The following is a 12,235-nucleotide window of genomic DNA, read 5'->3' on the forward strand; positions in this document are numbered from 1 at the left end:
CCCCCCCACCTCCTCAAATCCCCATTCTGACTGCCCTTTCCTCTCCCCTAGGTCGAGCCCTACAACTCCATCCTCACCACGCACACGACGCTGGAGCACTCGGACTGCGCCTTCATGGTCGACAACGAAGCCATCTACGACGTGTGCCGCCGCAACCTAGACATCGAGCGACCCACCTACACCAACCTGAACCGCCTCATCGGCCAGATCGTGTCGTCCATCACGGCCTCGCTTCGCTTCGACGGCGCGCTCAACGTCGACCTCACCGAGTTCCAGACCAACCTGGTGCCCTACCCGCGCATCCACTTCCCGCTCGCCACCTACGCGCCCGTCATCTCGGCCGAGAAGGCCTACCACGAGCAGCTGAGCGTGGCCGAGATCTCCAACGCCTGCTTCGAGCCCGCCAACCAGATGGTGAAGTGCGACCCCCGGCACGGCAAGTACATGGCCTGCTGCATGCTGTTCCGCGGGGACGTGGTGCCCAAGGACGTCAACGCCGCCATCGCGACCATCAAGTCTAAGCGCACCATCCAGTTCGTCGACTGGTGCCCCACCGGCTTCAAGGTGCGTACCAGGTGGTTCCAAAAGTATCGGACTTTGTACTTGTGCGCGGGTGGGTTTGTCTCTTACCATGGCGCCTTACGGCTACTGCGGGTAGGCAACCCGTCCGCGCACCAGCATGCGGTACGGTACCCTTTGGGTGTGTTTCGGCCGGTTTCGGCCACCTCAAAGTTGTATTTACATTTTCTATGACTAGCGACACTTACCTAGTTCTCCTTCCTTGTCGCAGGTGGGAATCAACTACCAGCCTCCCACGGTGGTGCCCGGCGGTGACCTGGCCAAGGTACAGAGGGCCGTGTGCATGCTGTCCAACACGACGGCCATCGCCGAGGCGTGGTCGCGGCTCAACCACAAGTTCGACCTGATGTACGCCAAGCGCGCCTTCGTGCACTGGTACGTCGGCGAGGGCATGGAGGAAGGCGAGTTCTCCGAGGCGCGCGAGGACTTGGCCGCGCTGGAGAAGGACTACGAGGAGGTCGGCATGGACTCGACAGAGGCCGAAGGCGAGGGCGGCGAGGAGTATTAGAGACCTGTGTGCGTCGGACAGCTCGCTCTGAAGGTTTGTGTCGCAGTGATGGCAGGCACCCTCGAGCCACGGGTCTCACCCCTTGCGCTTGAATTCCGTGGCAGGGTAGCTTTGTCGGATTCAACTTTTGTGCCCCACTTGCATATTTTTTTTATATTTTTTTTTTGCCGTCTGACTTATTTGTCAAAATTTTTGGTCTAACATTGTATGCGTGTAATGTCTAACAAACCTTCAGAGGTGCAATTTGGTCATAATGCTATTGTGTGAAAATTTAACGACCTAGTCATTTGTTGGGTGTAAGTCTACGATTTAAGTCTGTCTGTAATATCTTGACTTGCATCTATTAATGTCTAATGAAACAACAATAAACTTCTGTTTTTAAGGAATTTGAGTATTAATTATTAAAATAACTAATTTTTTCTGTCATGAATCACGCTATTCTTTCTTTTTTGAAAAATCAAAAATAATATGATGGTCTGCATGGTATCTCATCGTCAGATTGATAATCAATCACATATCAACCGACTAATGATATTGTGTGCTTTGCATGTATAGGAGTAGCAGTTTACAGAAACTGCTTCAAAAAATGTTATGGCTGTAAATGAAACTTGTTCAACGGATTTACACTAGACAAGAAGATGGACTTTATTTTTTGAGCAGTGACAGTTTCAGTTACATCATTTCTTGTTCTCATGCTGGTTAATTTTAAAGATGAAAAATAATTAGATGAACAAGGAACATTCATGCTTTTTTAATTTTAATTAATCTAAAGAAGGAAGTTGCGGTCTTTAAATACTGACATTATCAATGCACTTCATCGGAAACCATATAACTGATATCTGTTCCTACCATTTGGAAACAAAGTCGTTAGTTTGGCTGCTAATTAAAATGCCATCACACTAAGTTACTATTCTAAAAACATTAAAGCTTGTTTTGTTTAAGACACTACATAGGTACATTTGACACAGCAATATTAACAATATTCTATTAATTGACCCACCAAATCACAGAAACATGATGGTTGATTGAATTTTTCTAGGAATGATGTCAGAGGTCCAAATGTCTTCAAAATCTTTTTTGTTGACTGACCTTGCAATCTGATTTGAAAATTTATCAACTCACAGTTTTATTATAGACAAGATTCAATATGAGGTCTTTTAATTTTGCTTTCTGTACGAAGCACTTAGAGTTTGTCAAGACTCCAAAGAATCGAGAACCAAAAAGACTTAATTCTCTTCTGACCTCAGGAGCATCATATACTAAAATCACAGAGTATTCACTTCATAAAATAAAAACCAAATTCATACTATGCTGCTTGCAAAGTATTTGCTTTGGTGAACAACTTTAACTACTTTATAGGTAATACTGATACTTAAATAAATGTGCCCTCAACAATGAGGGCTCATTCACCCCCATATCACATACATGACAAAACACCAAAACTTCGCCTTAAACCCATTGGGTAAGGTTTCCATCCCCCCGTATGTAAGGCATGAGCCTATCATGCGACTAACTCACCCCCAAAAATACCCTTTCCCCAAAACTTCATTATTCGACAATCACAGATCCTCTACACACTCGGCCCTGAGTAACAAGGAAAATAAATAACGTGGCGCAGTCTGGAGCCACGAAGGCCCGCAACGCCGTGCAGTCTTGAATCGGTGACCTGGAGCCACCTGGCACCACCTGGAGCCGCTGTATCGCGCGCTAGCGTCATAGCTGGATGCTGATTGAGCTCGGCGGGGGCGTCGGCTTCTGGTACTCTGTGGGTCAGAAAAACGGGGGTGGGCATTAGCAGGCTGGCCACGGTCGTGGCGCGACGTGGCCTCGCGGCCGGTGACGCACGGCGAGTACGATCGACTGCCTAAGCTTCGGGCGGCCGAGGCCGCTTACTCACTCTTGAGCAGCTCGTCCAGCTCGGCCTCGTTGTAGTACACGTGGAAGTCCTGGGGCTGCAAGCCCTCGAACACGGCCACCACAGAGGGCTTGAGGTTGTAGAAGAAGAGCGTCTGGCCCCGGCGGGAGAAGTCCTGCGTCAGGGACTCGATGACCTTGGCGGCCGTGAAGTCGGCGCCGTAGATGTGCGAGCAGTCGATGACCACGGGGTTGTTCTGCTTGATGGAGTACTTGGTCACGATGTTGCGCACGTAGTCCACGGAGGGGAAGATGAGGCAGCGGTCCGGCGTGAGCAGCATGTAGTCGACGCCGCCCTGGCTCTTGAGGATGATCATGGAGATCTTGGGCCGGGCCGCGTGGTACAGAATGAAGACCAGGTTCGTCCCGATGCCGATCACGATGCCCACCTCCAGGGCGAGCACGAGGCAAGCGACGAACGTGACGGCGCCGGGGATCAGGTCGCTCTCTGGAGGCAGAAGGGTGGCGTTAGCGACCGTAGGGGCAAGGACAGGGTGCGTGCTCGCGGGGGATGTACGGTACGGGATACTCACTCTTGGACCGCCAGATGGGGGCGACGACGCGCACCTCCACCATGAAGACGACGGCGGCGATGATGACGGCCGCGAGGGCCGTCTTGGGGATGTAGGCGAAGTACGGCGTGAAGAAGAGCAGGGCCAGGATGACGAGGAGGCCGGTGTAGAGGCCGCCGAGGGGCGTGCGCACCCCGGACGAGTTGTTGACGGCCGAGCGGGACAGGGAGCCGCTTCCGGGGAAGGCCTGCACCAGGGAGCAGGCGATGTTGCACGCGCCCAGGGCCAGCATCTCTTGGGTGGCGTCCACCGTCTTGCCGTTGGCTGAAACACAGACGGGGCGCGTCACGGGGACGTCATGAGCGTGTCGGGGTGCGACGGGCGCAGGTGCGTCCCGACAGTGGTGTGGATGGACCGGGGGTCGCGGCCGCGGCAGCCGCCGTGTCTGGCACGGGCGCAAGAAGTCCCGCGCCCCGCGCCCTCGCCAAGCCGGCGCCCTTGTCCTCTGCCCGTGACCGGCCCCGTCCCGCGTCACGGGCACCCACCTCGCGCGCACGCACAACCGCGCACGCGTCACGACGACGGCCCGGCCCACCCTGCTGCTCCCTCAAGTTGTGACTCACGCCCACCGAACGGGCTTTACACGACACTCAAAGAAAGTAAGGCGATGATGGACGAGTTGGTGAGAGAAAAGAGAAGGAGAAAGAGTGGAAGAGAAAGACAAGTCCAGGGCGTTGCATAACGTGGCGACTGCGCCCGTCATGGGATGCTGCTGCCGCGCTTCTCCGCTATTGGTGCCGACCTTGGGGCGGCGCACAAGACGCGACAAAGTGAGCCCCGCTCATGGGCCTTATGGGCTGGGGCGCGGCGGGGCGCCGCAGGGCCCCGCGGGTCGGGCGATGCCTCGGACGATGCTATGACGTCCGTTTCGCCTCCTTTCTATTAGGATTCATACGGCGACGCGTAAAGCAGAACGCGCGTGATGGGCAGGCGATAGCGCGGAGGGCAGTGCGCCCCTATGGTCTTCCCCCTCCCCTCACCCCCTTCCCTCACCTTTTCTCCTATTGAGCGACATAGTCTGGCCTGGCGGGTGGGTCAACAGGTTTCTGTCGGTTTCTGGTGACAGTCGCGATCGCCCGACCCGGACTCAACCAGGAACTTCCCCCGTTTCGAACGGTAAACAAGGAATACGTCCCAGCGCACCCGCACGCACGCACCGCACGGGCATTGTTTACGCGCCCGCCAGGATGACGCCATTCGGGTGAGAACCGGAGCCATTTGGGAAGTTTTACTCTTATTTCTCTCCGTCCGTCCGACTCACCGAAGGCCTTGCAGATGGCGATGTTCTCGAGCAGGGCGACGAGCGGCAGCACGATGATGCCCGAGCCGAGCTCCGTGACCATGTCGACGAAGCCGAGCGTGTCGTTGCCGCGCACGACCGAGAAGGGCGGCGCCTGGAAGGTGGGCAGGCCCGGCGGGATGTTGCCGATCACCTTGAAGGGCGCCTCGGCGCCGTCCTTGGCGAAGTGGTAGCCCAGCACGCCCGTCACCACCACCAGGATGGCGTTGCGGGAGGTGCCGATCAGCCAGAGGCTGCTGTTGATGATGCGCTGCACCCGGGACTGCTTCTCCGAGTCGCTGGGGCCCAGCTCCACGTTAGCCACCATCTGCAGACGGAGAAACAAGGCACTCGTTACACAAAGGTTCCTGGAAATTTTGTGAGTGTTTTTCTTTTAAAATTTTTGACCGTTTCCTATTCTAAAATTATTTTTTGGGGTACAACACAAAACGCGAATGATTCCCCCCTCGCAGAGGAAGGTGTCCGCAGGACGCATGGTCGGTTACTCACCCGCATGAGGAGCAGCACGACGATGCAGATGATGCCGAGGATGGGGTCCCACAGTCGCGTGTTCTGGATGTCCTCGAACACGCTGGTCCAGATGGACACGAAGGTGGAGCCGCTGGCCTTGATGCCCAGGATGTCCTTGACTTGCGTCGACACGATGATGATGGCCACGGCCGACGTGAAGCCCGACGACACCGGGCCCGACACGAAGTCGATGATGAACCCTGCGATTGAATGGCGTCAATGATGCGTCGCACTTGGCAAAAGGAATGGCCATCTGAATTTGAATGACGCGCCATTCGTTCAAGTGGCGCGTGGGGCGTCGCGCCGCGCGCACAACTCTTTGGACCTCACTCGAGCCCGACGCTGTGCTCCCCTGTCCCTGTCACTTAACGACATTTCCATTTCGGCCGCCAAACAAAATGAGCGGGACCGGGAACAGGGCGGGGCGGGTCGAACGTTCCACATTATACGCCAGCGAGGAACATGTGGTAGCAGAGGATGCTCACCTAGGCCCAGGATGCCCATGAGCAGCTGCACTACGCCAGTGAGGAAGCAAAGGAGGACGGCGTACTCGGGGCCGGCGCCGTGGACGCTCTGGTACACGAGCAGGGCGGTGATGGCGGTGGGGCCCATGGGGACGTCCTTGCAGCTGCCCAGGAAGATGTACAGCAGGCAGCCGAGGAAGGAGCCGTAGAGGCCGTACTGCGGGGCATTAGCGAGGATAATCACTTAGGGACAGTCCGAGGACGGTAATCAAGAAAGCGCAAAAACGCCAGAATCACAGTCTGAAAGCCAGTTCAGGCCCACCGGCTCGGGGGCCAAACTCACCTGCGCCGGAAGGCCGGCGACGTTGGAGTAGGCGAGCGACTGGGGGATGACGGTGAGGCCGACGGTGATGCCGGCCACCAGGTCGCCGAGGAAGTCGCTGCGGTTGTAGCGCGGCAGCCAGTCCAGGATGGGCAGCCGGCGGTAGAGCATCTTGCGCGTGCAGGCGCGGCGCACGCGCTGCTTCACCCAGGGCACCACCGCCCGCAGCTTCTCCGTAGGGCCGCGCTCCACCTCCTCCTCCACTGCGAAATAAACAGTCAACACTCCAGATTAAAATGCGAAGGTTTTGAGTGAGAAGACACCGATGGGGAACCTCGCGATTTGATTAGAACCACTGCAATCAGCGGCGTTTTCATTTTGTTTATGCCCTTTTGTCTTTTTCCCTTCCACGCCCACATGCTGATGTGCAATTGTAGCGCAGTACTCGGGGGGAGATAAGAAGGCATCCACGGTTTAAAAATAAAACGCAAAGGTCGGCAAATCTCGACGAATTAGGTCTGAGAAGAGCCCTCGACTCCGAGAGGGAAGAGAGCGGCTTAGCAATCAGAGAGAGAGAGAGGAAAGCGCGCGGCGGCGCCGGCGGCGGCTGCCGGCCAGGGGCGCATAGGCAGACCCGCAGTGCACCGGTGCGGCGACAGCAAAAGTCTTGCCTACCTCCCAGGCGCCCACCACTCGGGCCCGTTTAGTCGGCTGTCGCGCTTTTCGGAGTTATTCAAAAGAATCGTTGACTTTTTCTTAGTTTAAACTCACGTATGAAGTCGGTGCTTCCGATATACACGGCCGGCGTCCTCGTCGAGTACTTTCTCTGGGGCTTGACGATGGGGGTGCCGGTGGGGGTGGAGCCCGCCGACGGTGTGGGGGTGGGGGGCGCGTTGTCGCCGCCGCCCATCCCCATCTCCAGCTTGTCGGTGCTGCCGCCTGGCGTCATTCCTGAAGAAAGGAGGAAATAAACGTTACTCGTCTTTATTTACTAATTTGCATTATGAAATAAAGGTGATAAAGGGACTATACACGCGTATCAGCACCTCGTCAACCCTTGTCTCTAACCCCTTTTGTTTTTCCTTCTCGAGTTGTTTGTTGGCTCTGGTGCCAATGTTGTGTGCCGTGCAAATCCACACCCGCCCGACACACACACGTACGACAAGAACTGAGTACTCGGTAGTCGGTTGCGCGCGCTGCTATCTCGACGTGTGGGTGATACCCGGGTAAAAACCGGATAGCATGACGGGTACCCGCCCGAGCAAACGGGACGTAAAGCCCGTTGAGCCGACCACTTAATGCCCTCTTAGACAAACAGCGCCTTTGCACAAGCAAACACGGCGTGAATTGTGTCATATCGTCTCGTCTATCTCGTTCGCCCCCCCTCATAACTTTTGTTTCGCCTTTACGTCCTGCTTCTCTCTGACATTGAAAACAAAATTATCGAGCAGCAGCAGGTTTGGAACCTGCTGCTGCATTCCTTGTATATCGGTTTCGCTTTGCGGCCGGTACTGTATGATGCCGACGTCGTCGGCATGCCCGCGGGTCCTGACTCATAATGTTTGGCGAGGCGTTGGTGCCGGGTGCCGCGGGCCCGGACCGGTCGCCCACGTGCTGCCCCGGCAAAGCAAGCCACGCGGTAAGCACGCGGAGAGCGCGGGGATAGCTTTCCACTGGAGGAGGCTGCTATGCTTCTGGATGCTGCTGCGGACCGCTGGACCAAAAGAAGAACAACTGTACGATGTACCCGCGGCGGGGGCGAAGTGCAGCGTCGCGGCCAGACAATAATATTGGGAGTCGCGTCGGAGCGATCGCGGTTATAAAGTGTGTCTGGCGGTGCCCGCGGCGGTGCGGCTGGGCGCGTGCCAAGCGGTGCGACCCACGGGCGCGGGCCGCTGCCTGAGCGAGCGCGCGCGCGCCGCAGCGGCGGGGGGAGGAGCGGCGGGCACCAGAGGACTTGTAAAGGTGTGCGCACGATGAACGGAAAATCAGGTCAGCCACTGGCTGCTGCTCCAGAGAAACGATTAATAGCAGTTTACATTCTAATGACGCGGCTAGGTGTGACCTGCATGGTGACGGCGTCGCGTCGCCGGGGACTCTGGAGCGACGCGGCGACGCACGGCGCGGACTTATCAACCGGCGGCGGGCCTGTGTGTGTGCACAGCGCGGGCGGCATGCGGGCTGAACGCGCATAGCGCAAGCCGGGACTGCATTGTCTCTGGTCAGTAACCCGACGCCTCCTCCTCGTCGGCGTCCTCGGCGCACACCACCAGTGCCGGCCGGGCCCCGCTCCAACCGACAGTACACCCTATCGGACACCACGTGGCGGCGCGCGTCCCCGAACACACCCCGGGTGGCCTCGGGGCGGGGCAGCAGCGGGCGGGGTCGACGCACCACCGTCGTCGGGGAGGAGCAGCGGGAGGCCTTGGAGGCCTTGTCGGCGGCGCAGCTCATCGCACGTCGTAATCACACAGAATTTGGCAAGACACGTTTTTTCGAGACGGAGAAAGCAGATGAAGCGGGAGCAAAGTCGCTGTATACTTCCCGGAGAGCTCGCGAGCGTGCGCTCCGAATGACCCACATTATCCGCGACGTTAGGGCGATGGCGTGCGAGCCGGCGCCCCCTTCCCGCGCCCCGCCACGCCCGCGCCGCCGACAAGGACGACGAGGAAGCGCACTGGCAGGAGGAGAATTGAGCAGTCCAAGACAGTTTTTATTTTTGTGCGCAAAATATTATATTTTACAAAAATGTTTTGGCTGTGCACTACAACGAAACAAGAAAAGAATCAGTTGTAGGAAAAAATTTAAAAACGTCGACATCAAATCGTAATTATGCATTCCAACAGTAAAATTAAAACGGTAAATTTTTTAAATAAAAATGGAGGTGCACATTTTTCACTTGCAGATCAAGAGAAATTATGGGCTGATTGAGGTGTAAATGAAAAGATAACGGGAGGTTTGGCACGCCCGCGACCCGTCCGTGCCCGCGCATCTGGCTCCGCGGCACGCCGCGCGCCTGCAGGCGGCAGTGGTGGCGCCGGCACGCGCCGAGCAGAGAGATGCGTTCGCTGAACCCCGCCCTCGCCCCGCGGCCGCCGCGCTGCAGCCCGCCCCGCCCCGCCCCGCGGGACCGTGACACTGATTTGATGTCCAAGATAGTGCCGCGCGCCCGCCGACGACGACGACGCCGCCGCCGCCGCCTTGGCTCAGCCAAAGGTTACCCGCCGCGGTCCAATTTCCACACGCTTTGCCCCAAAGTTTTGACGGATGATAAATTATGTGAATGACAAGACGAGAGAGATGCGGATAGGAAAGGCGGTTTCGGTCGGTTTCTATCGTCGCGTCTATCACATCACGTGTCGCGCCTGCCCCCCATCGCTTCCGGAAGGCAACGACGACGCGGGTGATGGGAAGAAGGGCACGCTTTTGCCCGGGCCAAGCGAAAGGTTCAGCGCCGCCGGGGCAGTGAAGGTGACCGGTGCATCGTGCGCGCGGGGCGGCGCGGGTCCGCGACGACGACGACGGCCCGCCAGACGAGCGAGAGAGCCTCGTGCGCACATTGGCAAAGTTGTGTATTATTTTTAGTTTGCCTTTAATTCTCTCCGTTCCGAACGCGTTGCCAAACCTTTGGGCGCCAACAACCTGCCCCGTCTCGCCCTGCCCTGCGCGGCCCTATGGTGCGCCGAGCTGCCGTCCCTTGCCCATCCGGGCGCGGGTAAAAAATGATATCGTAGAGGCAGCGAGCATACTCCCTCTGCGGTACCCGCCGTACCTGGTATTTTGTATTTCCCCAACACAGACACCTTTTTTTTGAAGGGCATATTTCGTGGACACGAATCTGTCACGACTCATCGCCCAAATGGATCTTCGGCAGTTATTTTATTTCTTTATCGTTATTTTTGACATGCAAAAGGCAAAAAGACAAAAAAAGTGCCATTTTTGCAAACTATAGCTAAAAACATGCGTCATCCGTCCTTTCCTTCTTTTTCAGTAACAATCTATGACATTTTGCACGGGGTTGCCGTGATACCCCTGCTCTTTTCCCTTTTCCCTCGCTTCCTCGAGTACGAAGAGCACAAATTTGTGCAGCGTCTTATTGTTCTAGCCAATGAAATACACGTCCAGAGTAATGAAATAACGTCATGATTTTCATTAACGCGACCTCCACTTCCACTTTACGCAGCAAATGGCAGAGTGATGTGCAACTTATTTCCTACGAGCGTTGCGAGGAAGAACGAGATACGTATTGGGAAGAATGATGAGACAGCCCAAAACTCATAGCAACAGCAATAAAGAGGACAGAGAATCTCGGTGGCGAAAAATTAGACGGCGCCATTCGAATTCTACTCCAACTTTGAGGCGACTCATTTCCCCTCTGCCCGGACCCTACCTAATGGGTACCGGCCAGAGACAGGGACCTTTTTTTACGGCAATCGATGAGTCGATATTTTGCGTCGAGAGAGAGAGAGAGAGAGAGATGGAGAATAAAACTATGACAAAAAAGTAACACTTCCAAGCAGCAGAAACTTGACGGTCGACTAATCGCCATACCGTAGTAAAAGTCGGCTGGGCGCGCGATGTCGCGAGACAAGTGACGCGTCGACGCCGTAAATGGGAGCGGGAGGGCGCGGGGGGAAAAAGAAACACAACATGTTCGCGGCACACTGCTCTTAAAACGAACCGTGCACGGTGGGTTATCGAGGGAGACAACTGGAAGAACAAAACAAAGAAAACGAACGAGGAAATGAGCGACCGAGAAAATGCGGGCCGATTGCGCTCTGCTCCGCGCTGACTCGAGGGGTAGAGGGTAGGCCGGGTGCACCGCTGCGGTGCAGCGCGCTTGCCTACCCCCCGGGCGCCTCGCCTGGCGCCCGCCCTGCCTTTGCCTACTGCAAGCCCACGGTCCGCCTCCCCTAAGTACGCCGTCTCTTCCACCAACACCAAAAAAAACTGCGACCACCTGGTGAAAGCTCTCTTCTTGGTGTGCTGCTTTTGGTTTCAACTTATGAGCAGGGAAAGAACCAGAAGACCAAAACGAGACGGCGGAGAAATTACTACCCCATTTTCTCTTCTCAAACTCGCGTTTTGTTGTATAGGTGGCAAACCAGCTGAATCTCGGTGAGAGAGGAGACTGGCCTCCCGCGGATCGCAGAGAAATAAGTCACTCACTCGAAATCCTTTCCGGAGGGGAAACAGTAGTGGTGGCGCTTCAGCAAACGGTAGTCGGGGTGGGTCCGCCCGCGGTCCAGGCCAGAGTGAGAGCTGCGCGGCGGAGGATCGAACGCTTGTGACACTTGTGCTGCTGCTGAGAGCGACCCGCGCGGGGGGACACGGTATCGAGTAGTGGCTCCAATATTTACACCCAGCGACGAGGTTAGGTTGGTTTGCCGGGCCGGTTCGGCCGGCGGGCGCGACAGCTCCGCGCCGCCGCCGCAGCCGCGCGCGCCCCCTGGTGGACCCCGGCCGAACTGTCCCACTCACACACACACACACCCGCACGTGGGCTACTCGAGATACCCGAGCTCTCACTAACACACACTCACTCTCACACACATACACACGGTAGTGACGGTGGCGCTCCTCGCGGGCGCGGCGGGGACTAACGCTCGGTGTCGCGGGTGCCGTCGCCGGCTTGGCAAAAGTAGCGCGAATATCGGTTCGTCTCGCTCGCTCTTCATAAAACAGTTGAAAACATCTCTTCTTTCCTCTCGAGGAGCGAGAGTAATGGGCGCGGAGCATAGGGACGCGGCCGTGGGATCAGAGCGATAGACATGTGCGCTGTGCATGGTCCTTCCCCCGTGACCACATTGTGGACACGTCATGTGTGGATATACTTACAAGGCCTGCACTGAAAAAAAAAGTTTGCTAGGTCGTATGTATTTCCCGGGGTTCTAAAAAAAAAAATCAGTCAGGTGCCTGTTGCTGAAGTAAAGGGCACTTAAGACTTAAGGTGCTAAAAATTTGTGCCTTTGGCAGTTTTAGTGCCCTTGTAAAGACACCAAATCTTTGGAATGCCCCGTAAAGGTATACTTACGGTATACTTAACACCTCTGTTTTTCCAGGGTG

At 56.3% G+C, this 12,235-nt stretch overlaps 2 protein-coding genes across 2 annotated transcripts; one reads left to right on the plus strand and one right to left on the minus strand.

The window, feature by feature from the left end:
• Positions 1-56: 56 nt before the first annotated feature.
• Positions 57-1,473, plus strand: LOC113202073 (tubulin alpha-3 chain). The gene is made up of 2 exons (XM_052277124.1): positions 57-564; positions 791-1,473. Exons 1-2 carry the CDS (start codon positions 115-117, stop codon positions 1,085-1,087), a joined length of 747 nt encoding a protein of 248 aa, XP_052133084.1. The 5' UTR covers positions 57-114; the 3' UTR covers positions 1,088-1,473.
• A 234-nt stretch (positions 1,474-1,707) lies between these two features.
• LOC113202072 (sodium-independent sulfate anion transporter) lies at positions 1,708-11,542 on the minus strand. Its single transcript, XM_026416135.2, has 9 exons — positions 11,339-11,542; positions 6,941-7,120; positions 6,191-6,432; positions 5,869-6,064; positions 5,363-5,583; positions 4,835-5,180; positions 3,535-3,837; positions 2,985-3,449; positions 1,708-2,850 (listed from the first exon to the last, which is right to left on the minus strand). Exons 2-9 carry the CDS (start codon positions 7,116-7,118, stop codon positions 2,801-2,803), a joined length of 2,001 nt encoding a protein of 666 aa, XP_026271920.1. The 5' UTR covers positions 7,119-7,120; positions 11,339-11,542; the 3' UTR covers positions 1,708-2,800.
• Positions 11,543-12,235: the final 693 nt, after the last annotated feature.

The sequence above is a fragment of the Frankliniella occidentalis genome, unplaced genomic scaffold, assembly GCF_000697945.3.
Source record: "Frankliniella occidentalis isolate FOCC.00 unplaced genomic scaffold, Focc_3.1 Scaffold5826, whole genome shotgun sequence".
Taxonomy (NCBI): domain Eukaryota; kingdom Metazoa; phylum Arthropoda; class Insecta; order Thysanoptera; family Thripidae; genus Frankliniella; species Frankliniella occidentalis.